At 35.7% G+C, this 18,253-nt stretch overlaps 3 protein-coding genes across 3 annotated transcripts; 1 reads left to right on the forward strand and 2 right to left on the reverse strand.

Annotated features, from left to right (window-relative positions):
- Positions 1 to 6,232: 6,232 nt before the first annotated feature.
- Positions 6,233 to 6,925, reverse strand: LOC147387529 (protein FAR1-RELATED SEQUENCE 5-like). The gene has a single exon (XM_086421600.1). The coding sequence runs from the start codon at positions 6,923 to 6,925 to the stop codon at positions 6,233 to 6,235; it is 693 nt and encodes a 230-aa protein (XP_086277726.1).
- Positions 6,926 to 6,997: 72 nt separating this feature from the next.
- LOC147387530 (protein FAR1-RELATED SEQUENCE 5-like) lies at positions 6,998 to 7,777 on the reverse strand. The gene has a single exon (XM_086421601.1). The coding sequence runs from the start codon at positions 7,775 to 7,777 to the stop codon at positions 6,998 to 7,000; it is 780 nt and encodes a 259-aa protein (XP_086277727.1).
- Positions 7,778 to 13,895: 6,118 nt separating this feature from the next.
- Positions 13,896 to 18,144, forward strand: LOC147387531 (beta-glucosidase 18-like). The gene is made up of 12 exons (XM_086421224.1): positions 13,896 to 14,185; positions 14,269 to 14,335; positions 14,441 to 14,499; positions 14,599 to 14,674; positions 14,758 to 14,832; positions 14,922 to 15,009; positions 15,090 to 15,342; positions 15,531 to 15,646; positions 16,219 to 16,471; positions 16,858 to 16,960; positions 17,354 to 17,462; positions 17,808 to 18,144. Exons 1-12 carry the CDS (start codon positions 13,982 to 13,984, stop codon positions 18,061 to 18,063), a joined length of 1,659 nt encoding a protein of 552 aa, XP_086277350.1. The 5' UTR covers positions 13,896 to 13,981; the 3' UTR covers positions 18,064 to 18,144.
- The last annotated feature ends 109 nt before the right edge of the window (positions 18,145 to 18,253 follow it).

Consider the following 18,253-nt stretch of genomic DNA (forward strand, 5'->3'; position numbering starts at 1 on the left):
TGAGGTGGTTCCCCACAAGCGATAAAAAATGAGTTGACTTGACTCTGAGCATGTCATCCTCTATCTTAGATATTGAGACTCAGCTTTAGTAATAGAATATCTTAGTGGTTGAAAGTTGGCACCATAAAACTAAAAACTTGACAAGGAGAGGTTCTAGATGGAAAACAAACCTCAACTTATCATAAGAAGCTTTTGTGCTTGTCTGCCATAATCTAGCATCAGGGGAGATAAGACATACACACAAGCCAAAAAAAGGGTGCCTTTTGTTAATGATAACATATGTTACCTTTGTTCAGTTTAGGTTGTGAAGCATACTGCCTGAGCTTTTTAGTGCTTAATTTGGGTGACTGAATCACGAACCTCCCAAATGTTCAAGAATAGAATCTGTCGCATCTCAAGAACATAGGTAAGAGGGCCTTTAATTGGTCTAACAATAGATCGAGTTTGATGTATGAGTGGATTTGTTCCTTTTGGAAGTTGCTTTCCAGATTTTGTAATCTGGTCTGCATCTAAGATGTCTATTTTGAAAGGTTTTAGGTGCTTGGGGAGAGAGATTCATACGAAACAAGATTGTTAATGCTGATGAAAACATGGGTCGAGTCCATTGAAGTCATCTTGATATTGTTTTCTCTATGATTCAGTGAATACCACCTAGAAAATCTCCTAGGCCAATATTAACCTGGCTGGGTGTTGCCAACCATTCCAAACCTATGTTACCCAAGTCAATGGGATAAGAGAAGTTAACAATGGATGTTAGTTTAGACCCTCCGTTGTTGTGAACCAAGAGTTAAGATTGGAGGTGAAGGCCTAACAACCTTTTATACACTTGTTTGTGTTGAACCATATATATGTTATTGTCGTTTTAATTGTTATTGATATTAAAACATACTTGTTATAGGAATAATTATAAGAACTCCTAAAATTTTGTGAAACCACTCACAATTGGTTTTGTCAGGTTTGCTATCAAAATGGGCAAGTTTTATGTTGTCTTTGTAGGGAGAAAGACCGGTATATTTTTCACTTGGGAAGAATGTCACCAGTATGTCGATAGATATCCGTCAGCTTGTCACAAATCATTTTCATCGTACGAGGAAGCCAGAATGCACTTTATCGAAGATAGGCGTAATCGTGATATAGTTGAAGAAGAATTCCATGAAGTAGAAGATCAATTCCATGACTTGAAGCAAGAATTCCATGAAGTGGAGCATGTGGAGTTTAAGAAAAAATCCAATGATTCAAGAGATTTCATGTAATTTGTATAATTATTTTCATATTGTCTTTGTTCATGGGTATGTATTTTCTTTGAACTTAATAGTTTTTAGGAGAATAATTGATTTTGGATCTTGATGATTGTAAGAAAGAAAAAACTAGATAATATATAAAACTACTATGAGTGTTCTTTGACCATCTTTCTCTAGTTTTACTAAATATAGCAAAATATGTTTCACCAGCCATTAGTAATTTCAAGGTACATAGTTATAATTTACAATTTCCTATATGTTGTGTTGGAAGTTTATCACTTTACATTGGAAAGATCTCCATGATAGCTTTCTAATTAATACATTGTCAAGGCAAATCAATTTATGGAATGACTTTCAAAATGATTGGCCATTGAACTCCCAAATTTAAAGGGAGTGATTTTTAATCATTTGACCGTGACTATCTTAATCCTTGAAATTAGCTACATAATGTTGGAGTATAGAGGATCTGCTCTTGCACTATGAGGCAAGAATGATTTTATTTTAAAGATTACAGCCGGGAAGAACTTGGAAAATTGAAGTTGCCCTCTCTATGTTGTGACACCAACTTTTTACTTTTTCAAAATTTGAAGTAGCGCATTTTGCAATGTGACACTGCCCCACATATGAATATATTAGAAGGCGATACCAAAACGATTATATTTATTTACCAAAATTATTAAATATAACTAATTAAACAGCTCGAGTTTCTAACCCACAATTACTTGAATTTCTAGGTAGACTCAGTAGTTTTATAAGGGTTGAGTAACAAATGAGGAAATTCATTTAACAGGAGTCTTGAGAACAGAAATTAACTACCTTTGAATTTGATCTTGTGGGCAAATTTTTCCAAAACAAATGAAATAGAGAGATAAACTAATTCGCCAAAACACACCCTCTTTTAACACCCTGCAACTCCTGCTATTCACATCAATTCTTTCTCATCGTCCTTTTGGAAATTTAGCCCAAGACTATTGACTGGAGGCCAAGGGGGCGAGCTCATTAATAGCTCTTGAAGATCAAAGCTTGGCTTCTTTGGCCTCAATGCAGAGTTGTTCCAAACCTACAAAACCAAAACATAGAACTTTGACAGTGAAACTGAATGTGTATATATATAAAAAATGACGAACAAAAACAAAAAAGTTATAAATAGGAAATCATGTTTGTGTTTATCTTTATTCAGAATAAATAAAAGATCACCTCTATATTTCCGACATCCTCCATTGGTTGCCTATGGTTGCTGTGACCAATTGACATATCTCCTCCAGCTTATCTGTTAGAATGTGAATGTGATGTCACACCAGCCTTCATCCTCTGCCTTTCAGGGCTGTTGGATATGGAACGCTGAAGGTGCTCTGATCCTCCATCTTTCCTGGCTAGTGTTGCCTTAAGACTAGCAATCTGAATAGTAATTAAAAAACAAACAGAATTGACCGTTAAAAGCATTAAAGCACGAGATGATGAGATGTTTCTAACAATTTGTTTTTTGTTTTGATAAGCTGGACTTGAACCCACACCCTCAAAGTTGTTCTGCAATGTGCCAAACCAACTGAGCTATGGGTCTAAGCCCTCGGGATGTTTCTAACATGATAAAGCAAAAAAACCTGTTCTTTGAGCTTTTTCACATCTCCACTTTCTTTATTTAATTTAGCAGCACCAAGCTCAACAGTTGCTACCCGCTCACCTATATAATATGTACAAACATCAGTGTCTTGGCTTGCCCACCTATATAATAATTAAAACCCAAAAAAAGGATTAGAAAAAAATCAAATTTCTTATACCCAAGAAAAATAAAACATTAAGTTGATCTTACCAAGGGAATCTGGGAGCAATTGCGTGAGTTTACTGTTCCTATAGGGGACATGTGAATTCTTTTTAGTTTACTGTTCCTATATGTTGCGCCTCCTTCAATCTATCTCCTGTGACCTTAGATTTGTCGACTCTCTCACTTCCTGCCAGGTCAACTAAATGCATGCATCCACGAATAACGGTACCTGATGTCAAATCTCTTCCTTGAACATGAACGGTAAGGCAGCTGCAAATCAATTTCATAAAATTTAGCACTAATTTAAGGTAAATTGTTCCAAATTAAACCTACAGGACAATTGTCCTACCCTACCTGTGAGAGCGACTGCTACAGTCATTGAGGGCAGTTGCACTAATTGCACGATTCTTTAGTCCAATATTTATCAGTTCAATAACATCTGATGTTGATGAAACAGGTACAAGGTTTGCATTTGGTACATTGAGTCCATTATGAGAATTGTTGCAAATTTCTAATGTGTTTATGGGTTAAGGTACCTCAAGAAAGAAGAGTGACATGGAGTAAAAGTGAAATCTATAAATAAACAAATTAATGTCATAAAGGATATCTTCTAAGGCTATCTGCACGCATTCTGCAGCGGCCCTTAAACCTCCAGCAGCGGCAGATGAGGCTAATGCATGTCTCTTCACAAGAAGAGCAAAAGACTCTATCTGCTTCGTAGCCCAAATGACAAGCTTAGATGCATATGTTGTCTCCTTACCAAAAACAGCAGAAGAATCACTAACGGCTTGAGCAATGGCCAAGAAAACTAGCTGTGAGAGGGCAGCAGTATATGCTCCTCCATATGAAGTGCTTGATGGACGAAGACTTCGCATGTTATATTGAAACCTTTGGAAATGTGCATTAAGCAGCCACTCATGAGCACGGAGACTGTCTCCAAGTCTTTTAAGAGCTGAAACAGCAGCCCGAAGTTGAAAACCACAGGTAGAAGGTTGGCACATAGCTTAGGATAGCTGGTCGGCTAATTTTTGTCGGCGTTCAGTAATAGCAGACTGTAGTGAGATAAGTGTTGTAGGGCTCAATGTTTTGTTTTCTTTTGCTTCTGCAGCTAATTGTTCTCCTTCATCAAGGGCAGCTAAAGCTTCGTCTACTCTCCTCTAAGCTAACAAAACATCAAGTAGATAGCAGTTTTCTACTGACCACTTTTCTATGTCAGAAGTTTCTGTGTCCTCAGACTTAGAGTTGCCTACGTAGATAGCAGATTTCTAATGGAAAGAAGCTCTCCCTCTAGATCCGATATCTCCTTTGACGTGCTGTCAAATACAAAGAATACATATTACACAATGTATAAATGTCATAAATCACAATACATTACACAAAAATCGCAATAATTGTTCAGAAGCTTAAGCTCCATTTGTGTAATAGATAATTTTACACTACAGATGCAAATTTTACAGACATCAGAAAACCATGAGTTTGTTTCATCGAGAAACACTGAATTTGTGGAAATTTTATATGCCAAAGACACTAAATCTGGAAAAACAGCTACTAGATTTTAGACTGTCAGGTGGTTTTCCAAGAAAATAATGACATCATTTTCACCTTTGATCTCTCATTCTCTACTTTTTCTTCAACCCCACCCCTACAACACTTCTCTCAACCACCACAATTGCCACCATGTCACATCGCTGCTGCCACCACCAATGTCACCAAGTAGTTGTTACTTGTACTACCACTATCACTACTACTACCACTGTGACCAACACATGCCCACAACAGTTGCTGAGTGTATATTTTCCTCCACTCTCGGGTGTGTCATACCCCAGTAAGCCTTGTGACCCTCTTATATTCATAGTTATCCCCTTCAACAGAAGGGTCTTTCGGTGCAGTTGGTTGGTCAACAGTAGATCTCACTCTTACACAGCTCATATCCACATGAATGACAAATCTATTTCTTTCTACTACTCAGATGCTGAACATCCTTCTGCAACTCACATCCACAATAATGGCAGAACTCTATTTGTTTTGTAATTACGATCCAACTCATATCCCAACACTAGTGGGCCTGAACCTCTTAAACCATCAAGTTTGACTCATGGATCTTACTATTAGCATTAATACTTTACTCAACCAAACCATCATCAATCATGAAGGATGTGAGAGTTTCTCTCTGAGCATCTGCACTCTGATAAGCAAGACTCATGTTTATTAAAACATCACATAATGTACAAAACCTATTTCAATCATGTATGGAGAACTATGAATTGCATCCCAAGATTGGCAGCCTTACAAAGTACAAGGAATCAGAAATGCGTGTTAATAAACCATTACAGAGATGAACTTTACCTGGAGATGATCTCCAATTTTTGCAGTAGTGTGTCCAATACTAGATATACGGGAATCCAGCCTGGAATGGTACGACCAGAAGTAAATTGAAATCATAAAATTAAGACACATAAATGAAGTTCTGGAATCAGACCCAATAAAACTTCTCCAAGTGTCTAACTCAATGGAGATGCCTCATGATCACTTTCCATGTCCTGACCCAATTCTTGAATATCATTATTATCTGTTAAAAAAGAAAAATTATATATAAGACTTTACTATAAAAATAAATGTTTTCAAGCGATATTTTTTCTTACAAAGATAATTTCACGTACCTTGGGTTGTAGAACATGTCCGCTTTTTATATGGATTTATAGGACATATTCGTTTGTCGTGTCCGAATGCTTTACATGATGCACACTTTCGTTTCTTCTTTTGTTGGCTTAACTTGATACTACTTTTTAATCTACCTGTACATTCAACTTTTCCTTTTTCCTTCTCATCTTTCTTCCTACCCTTTGTTTGCGAGACATTCAGGTCCAAAAGTAACAACTGTGATTCATTCATCGCATCGAATTTCAGAAAGTTTTTTGGATAGTTCATTTAAGGTATTCGTGAAGATTTCATATCTCTTCATTGAAGTTGATGCAAAACTAGCTAATGTAGTAGCTTGTTGACACATATTGCCAAATCTTAATGCAATTGGCGGTTCTTTCCCATCGATCATTACTTCTGAATCCATCACCCTAAATTTGTTGGCCCCTTTTATCCATCTTCCAAGAATGAAGTGTGACGGTATACTATCAATGTCTAGACGGAAAAATACCTTTAGAAAATGCCGACATATTATTCCAAAAAATTCAAATTTCTTACATTCACATGCACCCTCGTAAGTATCCAAATTTTACTTCAACACAAACTCCTCGGACTTACCAAACTTAGTTGCCACTCGATACATATGAAATCCATCATTGATTCCCATTTCTTCAACTTTAAATCGATTCACTTGGAGCCATTCTTCCCTGAGTTTCTGAAACATAGTTCTAGTATACACTGTTGCAGCATGTTTAAGAAGTAATTCGTCATTCTTCACACATCGAAACTTGTGTTCTGATTTAAAATCTTCATCGGTCTCATATGTAACAAGTTTTTTCAATGCTTCCTCATACTTGATTACAAATTCTCTCAGATTTGTCTTCCATGTAACAAACCCGTCAAAGAATGCATTAATACTCTCACTACGACTAGTAGTATTCATGCCAGCAAAAAAGAAACCCCGATTATAAACTGGCACCCAAGACTCCCGCAAATGAAATAATTGTTCAAGCCATTCATTTCCTTCCAATCCATGCTCTACAATTAAGTTCTTCCAATTCTTTTCAAACTCTTCTCCCGTGTATGTCGACCAAATGCACCTCTCTAATTTGCTTTTGAAATCACAAGTTTCAAAATATTTATAAGCCAATTTCTCAGGAAACTTCTTCATGATGTGCCAAATGCAAAGACGATGACGTGTGTTAGGAAAAACTTTGGCAATCGCATTCCTCATTGCCAAATCCTGGTCGGTGATCATCGATATTGGGTGACGTCCTCCCATAGCCTTGAGCCAAGTCTCAAATAACCATATGAAGGTCGTCTCTGTCTCATCTTGTAGAAGAGCACACCCAAATTATATAGACTGAAAGTGGTGGTTTACTCCAGTAAATGGAGTGAACGGCATATCATATTTATTTGTCCGATAAGTCGTGTCGAATGTCACCACATCACCAAAATATTCATACGACAATCTAGACCTTGCATCCACCCAAAAGAAATTTGTTGCCCTCATCTCATCATCGCATTGTATTGCATAAAAGAATTGTGGATTTTCAGCCTGTTTTGTTATGAAGTAATTCAATACTGACTGTGCATCCCCTATCTCCAACTCCCTATGCCTAACATTCCTCAAGTGATTGTAACAATCCCTACCATCAAAGCCAATTAGATCTCCGCCAAGAATAGTTGACACTTTAGTGATTTGAATATTTTCTCTTTTGAATGTTTCCACTAGATCCTTGGCTACTGTTGGCATACAATGGTTTGATTTCATCATCATTCTCTTCGATGGTGTGACTACCTTATGATTATGGCTATCGTCGAAAACGGACACTTTCCATTTTGCGGTCCATTTGTAATCGTGTGTAACACGCATCATAGCCTTACATCCACATTTAACAGTTGAAGAACTTCTTCTGATTATCTGATTTGCGTTTTCATTCACATTTGTTGCTTCAACCTCTTTTTCTTTCGCCTTATAATTGCCTTGATGCATGCAAACATATGTCACTCCAGTTATCTCGTTTGAACCTCGTCGACACCTAGAAGTTGTTAGAATACGAATAGAAAATCCTTCTTGATGCCCGTAATCTTCATAATACTTCTTGGCTTCTTCAATTGAATCGAAGATCATCCCAACATACGGTATATCCAACTTTGCAACATTTTTTATAGGACTCTAGCAATCAACACGTTCTCCACTATCTACTTGGATTCTCGATGAAGATTCCATAGTTTCACCAATAGTTGCTTCCCCACACTTGTCAACGCCAATCGTATCCATGAAATATTTTCACTGATACATTAAATCACAATCAATGCATTAAAGGAATATTTTTCTTAGGTACCCAACAAATTCAGAATTTTCACAAATAAAATTTAACGTCCACAATACTGTCAACTATGGCAAGATGAGTCTCCTTTGGTATGTTGTTTACACCATTGAGTTTATCTGGGTCACAGATCAATTGTATTTATTTACTCTGCACTTTTCAATTTCCCACTCACTGTTAATGAAACTAAGGCACAAACAAACTTGGTAATTTAATTTGTACATCAATTTAGTTTAAATTTTCATTGCATAATTAACAGATATTTTAGACAAATTTACAAAATGAATGAAACAACTGATACAAACTAAAAAAAAATTAAAAATCAATGGTTCTCCACAAAGTTAAGCATTTAGACAATTTTAAAATGGGGTTTCACATAGATAACAATTAAGAATTTAATTTAAACACTAGAACTACAATCTTCTCAATAGAGTTATTTCAAATAATTCTTACTAAAATCACAAATTCCAAAACAAAACAAAACAAAAAAAAAAAATTTACAGTTCTGTCAAATAGGGCGAGAGATTTGCAGCCGTTCGAGTTCGTGAGATGGAATTGCAGCGAGAGTGAATGAGAGAGGCAGCGAGAGTGAGAGAGAGTGAGTGAGAGAGGGAGCGAGAGAGAATGAGAGAGTTAGCCGTTCGTGCGAGGGTTTCAGCGAGGAATAGGACGAGAGAGAGAGAGAGAGAGAGAGGCAGCGAGAGTGAGAGAGAGAGTGAGAAGAGAGAGCCAGAGAGCTCTTCGAAGAGAGAAGAAGACAGAAGCCAGAGAGCTCTCGGGTTTAAAGAGGAGAGGGAGGAAGCACAAAATTTTCATAACTTTAGGGACGGCGCTGTAAAATCGTAAATGTTATAACGTTCGTGTGAGATTAGATCTTAGCCGTCAGATTACATTTTATCAAACGGTTAAAACAAGTTAGCCAATCCATTCGCTAAAAAGTTAGCCCGTGAACGCCACCCTATATATATATATATATATATATAATATATATATATATATATATATATGGGTCAGGTTCAAGGGCCATATGAGAAAACATATGAGAAAACTTTCGTTTTTCAAAGTAAGGGTTAGAGGTTTTGGATTGAGCTGATTTTTTGCAAGGATGGTCACTATGATGAGAAGATCATCCTCACAAAAAATCAGCTCAATCAGAAACTTCTAAATCCATCAAAAGTGATTTACAAATTTGTGATAAAAATTGGTAAAAAATCGACGGTCCACATTCTAAATCACTTTTAATGGGGTTAGAAGTTTCAGATTGGGCTGATTTTTTTTTTTTTTGGATGATCTTTCCATCATAGAGATCATCATCACAAAAAATCAGCTCAATCCAAAATTTCTAACCCATATTTTAAAATTTTATTTACCGTCGAAAGTTTTCTCATATGTTTTCTCATATGGCCCTTGAACCTGACCCTATATATATATATATAGGGTCACGTTATTACGACCCCCTTTGCGACACACCTTTTTGTCTTATATGGGCAAAAATGTTTGGAATGGGCTGATTTTTTGTGAGGATGATCTCTATGGTGAGGGGATCATCCTGGCAAAAAATCATCCCATTCCAAAACTTCTAGACCGTCCGATTTTTGTTGAAAAATTATAGACCGTCCAATTTTTGTAAATCAATTTTGATGGGGTTAGAAGTTTTGGAATGGGATGATTTTTTGCCAGGATGATCCCCTCACCATAGAGATCATCCTCACAAAAAATCAGCCCATTCCAAACATTTTTGCCCATATAAGACAAAAAGGTGTGTCGCAAAGGGGGTCGTAATAACGCGACCCATATATATATATATAGCGTTCAATGGCAAACTTTTTGGCAAAACATTTTTCAAAACATGAGTTAGAGGTTTTGGAATGGGCTGATTTTTGGTGAGGATGATCTCTACGGTTAGGAAATCATCCTCACCAAAAATCAGCCCATTCCAAAATTTTTAACCCCATAAAAAACAGTTTGCAAAAAATGGACGGTCCACGATTTTTCAACTTGTAAACATGGGTTAGAAGCTTTGGAATGGGCTGATTTTTGGTGATGATGATTTCCTCACCGTAGAGATCAACCTCACCAAAAATCAGCCCATTCCAAAACTTCTAACTCATGTTTTGAAAAATGTTTTGCCAAAAAGTTTGCTAAAACGTTTGCCATTGAACGCTACCCATATATATATATATATATATAATATATATATATAGATATATATATATATATATATATATATATATATATATATATATATAGGGTCACGTTCAAGGACCAACTTTTTGGTAAAACATTTTTCAAAACATGAGTTAGAAGTTTTGGAATGGGCTGATTTTTGGTGAGGATGTTCTCTACGGTGAGGAGATCATCCTCACCAAAAATCAACCCATTCCAAAACTTCTAACCCATGTTTACAAGTTGAAAAATTGTGGACTGTCCATTTTTTGTAAACTATTTTTGATGGGGTTAGAAGTTTTGGAATGGGCTGATTTTTGGTGAGGATGATCTCCTCACCGTAGAGATCATCCTCACCAAAAATCAGCCCATTCCAAAACTTCTAACTCATGTGTTTGAAAAATGTTTTGCCAAAAAGTTGGCCCTTGAACGCCATCCTATATATATAGGGTCACGTTATTACGACCCTCATTACGACCCCCTTTGCGACACACCTTTTTGTCTTATATGGGCAAAAATGTTTGGAATGGGCTGATTTTTTGTGAGGATGATCTCTGTGGTGAGGGGATCATCCTGGCAAAAAATCATCCCATTCCAAAACTTCTAGACCGTCCGATTTTTGTTGAAAAATTCTAGACCGTCCAATTTTTGTAAATCAATTTTGATGGGGTTAGAAGTTTTGGAATAGGATGATTTTTTGCCAGGATGATGCCCTCATCACAGAGATCATCCTCACAAAAAATCAGCCCGTTCCAAACATTTTTGCCCATATAAGACAAAAAGGTGTGTCGCAAAGAGGGTCGTAATGGGGGTCGTAATAACGCGATCCATATATATATATATATATATATATATATATATATATGGGGATGGTTCAGCAGCCCTAAAGTTTTCCAAGTTTGGCACCAAACATTTTTCAAAATATGGGTTAGAAACTTTGGAATGAGTTGATTTTTTGTGAGGATGATCTCTATGATGAGGAGATCATCCTTACAAAAAATCAGCCAATTCCAAAATTTCTAACCCAATCAAAAGTGATTTACAAAAATTGGACGGTTGACGATTTTTCAATTTGTAAACTAGGGTTAGAAGTTTCAAAATGAGCTGATTTTTTGTGAGGATGATCTTTTCACTGTAGAGATCATCCTCATAAAAAATCAGCCTATTTCAAAACTTATAACCCCATCAAAAGTGATTTACAAAAAATGTTTGACACCAAACTTGGCAAACTTTAGGACTGCCGAACCGCTCCCTATATATATATATATATATATATATATATATATATATATATATATATATATATATATATATATGGGTCCCGTTCGCCACCCTTAGTTTTACCACACACTTTAACAAACGCGTTTTGTCTTACATGGGTTAGAAGTTTCGGAATGAGCTGATTTTTGGTGAGGATGATCTCTATGGTGAGGAGATCATCCTCACCAAAAATCAGCTCATTCCAAAACTTCTAACCCCATCAAAATTGATTTACAAAAAATGGACGGTCCACGATTTTTCAACGTGTAAACATGGGGTAAACATTTCGGAATGGGCTGATTTTTGGGGAGGATGATCTTCTAATCATAGAGATCATCCTCACCAAAAATCAGCTCATTCCAAAACTTCTAACCCATGTAGGACAAAAAACGTTTGTTAAAGTGTGTGGTAAAACTTAGGGTGCTGAACATTTCCCTATATATATATATATATATATAGGCATTCGAATCGGATATTAATGAATCGGATGTAGCGACATCTGAATTTGTATCCGATATCTGAATTTTTCAAATAATATTCGAAATTTCAAATGCGAATTTGAATTTTCAAATATCCATTGACAGCCCTAAATCATGTACGTCAATTCAGACACTAGTTATAGAGAACAAAGATTTGTTGTTTTGAAAGTTATGTGCATCAAAGTTATTGAATCGACGGCATGACACCATGTGTACTGAGAAGTTAAAAAAAATAAAACACTTAAAACTCCCAAATTTTGTCTTAGAATTTTCTCAATGACCAATCACCTTTGCTCATTTAATACACATGGCATCGTGCCATTGGTTCATCAACTTAGCACATAACTTTCGAAACAACAAATCTCATTTTATTTAAGTTATAGAAAGATTGCAATTAATCCATTAAATATGCCAATAGTAAGTCTGTAGATTCCATATATTTCAAATGCTGGAGTTGAGATTATCAATTAAAAGCTCCTTTAATTTACTTTATAAATCAGGCTAGTATGACTAACTTAGTAAGATTTGAAATCTTACTAAGTATCGTTGGGTCTACATGGATTATCAAATTAGCAATCCAATACAACAACCTTCTAGATTTCATGGTAAAACTTAGATTCAAAAGATAAAATTAAAAAAAAAAAAAAAAACAACCCTTTTGAACTTGATCTTAGGTGTTGAAAATGGATGGTTACTAAACTCTCAAATATAAAACTAAAACTCAACTGTGAAAATTAAGTTTTTCCAAATTTTTTCTTTCAAAGTTCTTAGAATTTTGTCTTTTATAACCCTATACGTGGTAGACCCTGAGAATTTCATTTTTGGGGACTGAACTAATAGTATAATGATGGAATTAGAAAATTATAAATAATAAGAGGATTTTAGAAAATTGATTTACTATAGAAAATAAGAGGATTTAGAAGAAAATTCTTTAAAATGGAGAATGAAAAGTTCATTAGCTTCTTGCAACTCAAACTCTCAAAGTGAAAAATGAATACAAACCTGAACAATTAGTCTCATGCCATTTTAACTAAAATAACTTTTATTTTTAAAAATCCCCAAAATTATCGAGTAAGATTGACTTGACTCGATTAGCTTTAAAATTACTATTATTTGAAGCGTACAACAAGTTAGTGGAATTGTGAAAGAGTTTTTCTTTCCTAAGAATTTAGATATAAAAGAGTAAGTATAACCTTACTAATTTAGTAATATTTCAAATCTTACTAAGGATCGTTAAGTTCACTTGTGGCATCTTAAAACATGATCCAATGCCGCAAGGACATAAAGGAAAAAAAATTCTCCGAGCTTTGAAAAAAAACTTAAAATATATTATTTATCATTGTTAAATTTTAATTTTAAATTTGAGAGTTCAGTAACTTTATTTATCATCGTTAATATAATTTTATTTTGGAACTCACATTTTCCTTGAAATTTAGAGGGATGTGGTGTTGGATTGCCAATCTGGTAATCCATTAAAGTTTAACGAGTCTTAGTAAGAAAATTTCAATTTTATAAAAAAACTCCCTTAGAGTACTTCTGACAAGAAACCTTACTTTATAAAGCTTATTAAGGGTTTTGAGAGTGGAAAATAAAATTTATGGGGCAGTAATAGTAGATTTTTTTATCTACCATTAAAATCTCTCACAATAGCTTACTAATCCATATATTATGAAAATTCTTGTGGGGGCAAGTGCCCCCACTGTACATCTGCCCCGGATATATTTCAGGGTTGTAAAGGACACAATTCTCTGAGTTTTGAAAATATAATTAAAGAAGTTATTTTTCAATGGTGATAAATAATTTTAAAATTTTTTTTTTTTTTTAAGTTCATAGAATTTTGTTTTTTACAATCCGGGGATCATGTTTTTGTTTTTTTGGTTTTTGTTGCACGAGCCCAACGACCCTTGGTAAGGGTGAAAGCCTTACTAACTTAGTAAGGTTTGTCAGACTCTTTAGAGTAAAAGGTTTAGGGTCAAATGTGGTGCACTTTGTCTGTTGGGAATTGGGATTGCACCTCACGTGAGGTCGAGCTTGGACAAGTTGCTTTAGAAGTAGAAGTGCAAGAAACCTTACTCTCAGTCTAGAAACTCTGGATGGATAATGTGTTACATCTTCCCCATATCTCATATAAATTTTAAGTGTGTAACTGCCATTAGAGCTAAAATAGAAATGAGCCTTCAATTGTTCTTCCTTCTCTTTCTACTCTATTTTTCTTTCTTTAGTGATGTAAGCTCTGATGACGAGATCAACAAAAGCCAGTTCCCAGAAGATTTTCTTTTTGGTGTTGCATCTTCATCTTATCAGGCAAGTCTTTTTAATCATTTTTGTTTAAAATTCTTTAATGGGTTCTCTTTTTCTGATATTGTTATGGTTTCTTAGTAATACAGATTGAAGGAGCTGTTCAAGAAGATGGAAAGGGTCTCAACAATTGGGATGTTTTCACTCACATCCCAGGTCCAAAAATTGAAAAAATCTCAATCTTTAATTTCTTTGGACTTAGTTAAAATAATAATTGGCGTGGTTGTTTGATCTTCACCGTTTCTTATGAAAAAATTTCAGGAAATATACTGGCTGGAGACAACGCAGACATCGCCGACGACCATTACCATCGTTACATTGTATGCAATTATATATAAGAGACATGTCTCCAGTCTTTTTGTTCCAAATTTCTTGAAATCTAGATAAAAACAATCTTATTTCTTGTTTATTCTATACAGGAAGACATCGAGATCATGAATTCGCTCGGTGTAAATGCTTATCGTTTCTCGATTTCTTGGACTAGAATACTACCTAGTAAGGATGATAAATATTTGGAATTGATTGACTTTCAATGTTAATCATCTCAACCCATTCTGATTAGCTAATTGTGTTCATAGGAGGGAGATTTGGGGATGTTAATTCTAATGGGATCATGTTCTATAACAAGATTATAAACAATCTCCTACTCAAAGGTAAGTATTTGAGACTTTTGATTTGATATTTCTCACCCAATTACCTTAAACAAACAAAAATGATCCAACACAACTAAGGTTTAAGGCAGGAATCGAGCCGTTTGTGACGATACATCATCACGACGTGCCTCAAGAACTTGAGGAGAGATATGGGTCATGGCTCAATCCACAAATACAGTGAGAAAACTCTGTTTTTTTATTATTTGATTTACTAATGATGTGTGAATTTAATTGGGTTTGGTTGGTTTCCCTTGTAGAGAAGATTTTGTATATTTTGCCGAAATATGTTTTAGAAACTTTGGTGATCGTGTGAAATATTGGACTACCATCAATGAGCCGAACCTCTTTGTCAAATTTGCTTACTTGAAGGGCACATACCCACCTGCCCGTTGTTCTGCACCCTTTGGAAATTGTTCCCATGGTAATTCAGAGATTGAACCTTTGATCGCAATTCACAACATGATATTGTCCCACGCCAAGGCTACTGACATTTACAGAAGATTATATCAGGTATTTAAAAAATTGCAACAATTCATTTTGGGATTTCTAATTGTCTCCACATCCTGAGTTTCCCTATACTAAGAACACTAGTGTCATATTTCTTAAAGATATTCCGATGCCCAAGTCAGATTCAATTGTCGTCCTACATAACTTACAGATTTGACATTTTTTGTGAACTAATATGATCTGTGTACCAGCCCAAACAAGGTGGTTCTATAGGAATCGTTATTTGTGCATTCATGTATGAACCAATCAGTGAGAAAGAGGCGGATCGTGATGCTGCCAATAGAGCACTGGCTTTTGAAGTCTCCGGGTAAGTTGTAAATTTCAAGTCTACCAATGTGACAGGATAGAAAGGAACACAACCGTGACACAACAGCAGTTGTATTGGGTAGAGCATATATATATATATATATATATATGATGTATGGCCCATAACCCCAAGGGGTTTGCCTAGTGGCAAGACGAGCCTTGATAAGCTCCTCAGGAAGGGTAGGTCAAGTGTTCGAAACCCCATGAAGCTATAAACTCCTTGGGGTCAACCCTCTCGAGTCGACCAGTTGCACGTAGGACTTTCTGAGGGGGGCTGTGCATGTGACCGTGGGATTAGTCTCACCCGGAGGGTGGGGATACCCACCATAAGCAAAACAAAAAAACAAAAAAAAAATTGATATATTGCCCATGTTTAGAATACAAATAAGAGCCACTCGTGTAGCTTTAAATATCGTCTGTGCAAATTAAGTGATTGAGACAAAAACACGAATTGATACGAAAAGATATGATGAAACATGCCTTAATGGATAACTAACACCCAAACATAATGGCCCCACGACCAATTATTACTAAATGCAAATGAAATGTATTGTCAATTGTGTGGTGAAGCAGGTTTTTAGATCCCCTAATATTTGGAGATTATCCTTCAGAGATGCGCTATTACCTTGGACATCAACTTCCCAAGTTCTCTCCAAAGGAATCAAATATGCTGAAAGATAGTATCGACTTCATTGGAGTCAACCACTATTCAACCTTTTACGCAAAGGACTGCATCGAATCTCCTTGTGACGAAGGAGGTGGTCATGCAGTCGAAGGTTTCGTGTACACCACTGGTGAAAAAGATGGAATCCCAATCGGAGAAAGGGTATTACTATATCATAAACAAACACTAGACAATGCTCATGAAACATTGAAAATGTGAATTTTTGTTACCCCCCTTAGTGCTACTACATACCACAACTCAGCCTGACTGGTCGTTTAAAACCGTTGAATTTGATTGATTTTCATCATGGGCAAAGTCCATGGGTGAAAGAATTCAATGGATTATCGGTTTAAAATTCAAAGATTAGGGTGTTGTGTGGGGTCAAAAAATAGTCAGTGTGTTCCCTGGGGTCATGACAGCAATGTAACACCACCACAAAAGCATAATTATATTAAATATTTATGTTTCCTTCTTTAATCCTTTCTTCCTACAACTTGATGCATTTTTTTTTGTTACTTAAGTTCATATGTTCTTATTTTATTTTACAGACAGGAATGCCAAGATTCTTTGTCGTCCCAAACGGCATGGAGAAAATTGTTGGATATCTGAAGACCAGATACAACAACAAGCCAATGTTTGTGACTGAAAATGGTGAGTAAATCAAAGTGGTAGAAAGCTAGTGATGTAGATGCAGCTACGAATATCAGGTTTGGATCGGGGTAATTTGGGTATCCAAATCATGATAAGATAAATTGATCCGATTACTTGAATTGGATTCAGAACTCATAGATAGAAACTAATACTAATTTGGCTTGAACGGATTCGGAATCCAATTCATTGACAGCCCTTGATATAGGGTTATAAATTGGAGAGCCTTGCTTTTTTTGTACTTTAGTCATTCGTTAAAATCGAAGATCAAAGATACTAATTTCGGGAATGTTTTTTTTTTTTTTTTCCGAATCAGGAAGTTTCTTTTCTTCATTTGGCAATTTTGTGACCTTGGTTGTGGACTTTAAACTCTTACTTGTTACTCCATGTTTCCAGGGGTCTCTATAGAGGACGAAAACACGAAACAAGTGGGTGAGCTACTGAATGATGTCAAGCGCGTCGAGTTTCACAAAAGCTACCTTGCTTCCCTAGCACGAGCCATAAAGTAAGTGAATTGATCAATTGGTTCTCCTGATTTAACCATAATTTGAGGGCCGTATTTTTTGCTCTGCTAAAAGAGGGAAAAGGGCGGCGTCATCAGCAAATATGACCCCTCTCCTCGGGAGTTTTCTAGTAACTTGGCGAAGGATTCAAAATACTAAGGTGGCTCAATGTCAACCAAATGAAAGTGGTTCGATCCACCTAACAACCCTATCATCATTATAATAAAAGATTTGGGGTTTGTTAAAATAATCTTGTTTAATTTCTCCATTCAATTCTTACCTACCGCCTATATAATTTATTAAAATGAGTGAGACAGTAATTGACCGATTAGGTATTTCTTTGACAGGGATGGTGCAGATGTACGAGGCTATTTTGTGTGGTCTGTAATGGATAATTTCGAATGGATTATGGGGTATAGTGCGAGATTCGGATTGTATTACATCAATTACCAAACATTGGAGCGGACACCAAAATTATCTGCAAAATGGTTCAGAAATTTAATAACTAATAATAGCCATCAAAGAGGGATTTTAACTTCCAAGAACAAAAATGTCAGACACATCACATGGATAGGTGTAGAAACAGATATGGATGTCATGTAGGCACAAATCATGTTATTGCAGCATTTGCAGAATTTATTGTGGTTTGGAATAATATTGGAGATAACTTCTCATGTCTTGAAATGTTTTCAATTTATCAGTTTGATATCAGTGCTCATTTGAATTTCGTTGGAGAGACAAATAGGGCTACAGATTTCTTCATCTGTTTGGGATCATTTGATAGGAATTTTTT

This window comes from Akebia trifoliata, chromosome 13, assembly GCF_017979445.1.
Source record: "Akebia trifoliata isolate Shusen 1 chromosome 13, ASM1797944v1, whole genome shotgun sequence".
Classification (NCBI taxonomy): Eukaryota; Viridiplantae; Streptophyta; class Magnoliopsida; order Ranunculales; family Lardizabalaceae; genus Akebia; species Akebia trifoliata.

What these genes read in the sequence shown, in the direction of transcription:
- LOC147387529 (XM_086421600.1), bottom strand. Translation starts at nt 6,925, where the DNA reads ATGGGAGGACGTCACCCAATATCGATGATCACCGACCAGGATTTGGCA.
- LOC147387530 (XM_086421601.1), bottom strand. Translation starts at nt 7,777, where the DNA reads ATGATCTTCGATTCAATTGAAGAAGCCAAGAAGTATTATGAAGATTAC.
- LOC147387531 (XM_086421224.1), top strand. Translation starts at nt 13,982, where the DNA reads ATGTGTTACATCTTCCCCATATCTCATATAAATTTTAAGTGTGTAACT. An exon ending in AAACAATCTCCTACTCAAAG is followed by an intron (nt 14,833 to 14,921) that starts GTAAGTATTTGA and finishes GGTTTAAGGCAG; the next exon opens with GAATCGAGCCGTTTGTGACG. An exon ending in TGGCTCAATCCACAAATACA is followed by an intron (nt 15,010 to 15,089) that starts GTGAGAAAACTC and finishes TTTCCCTTGTAG; the next exon opens with AGAAGATTTTGTATATTTTG.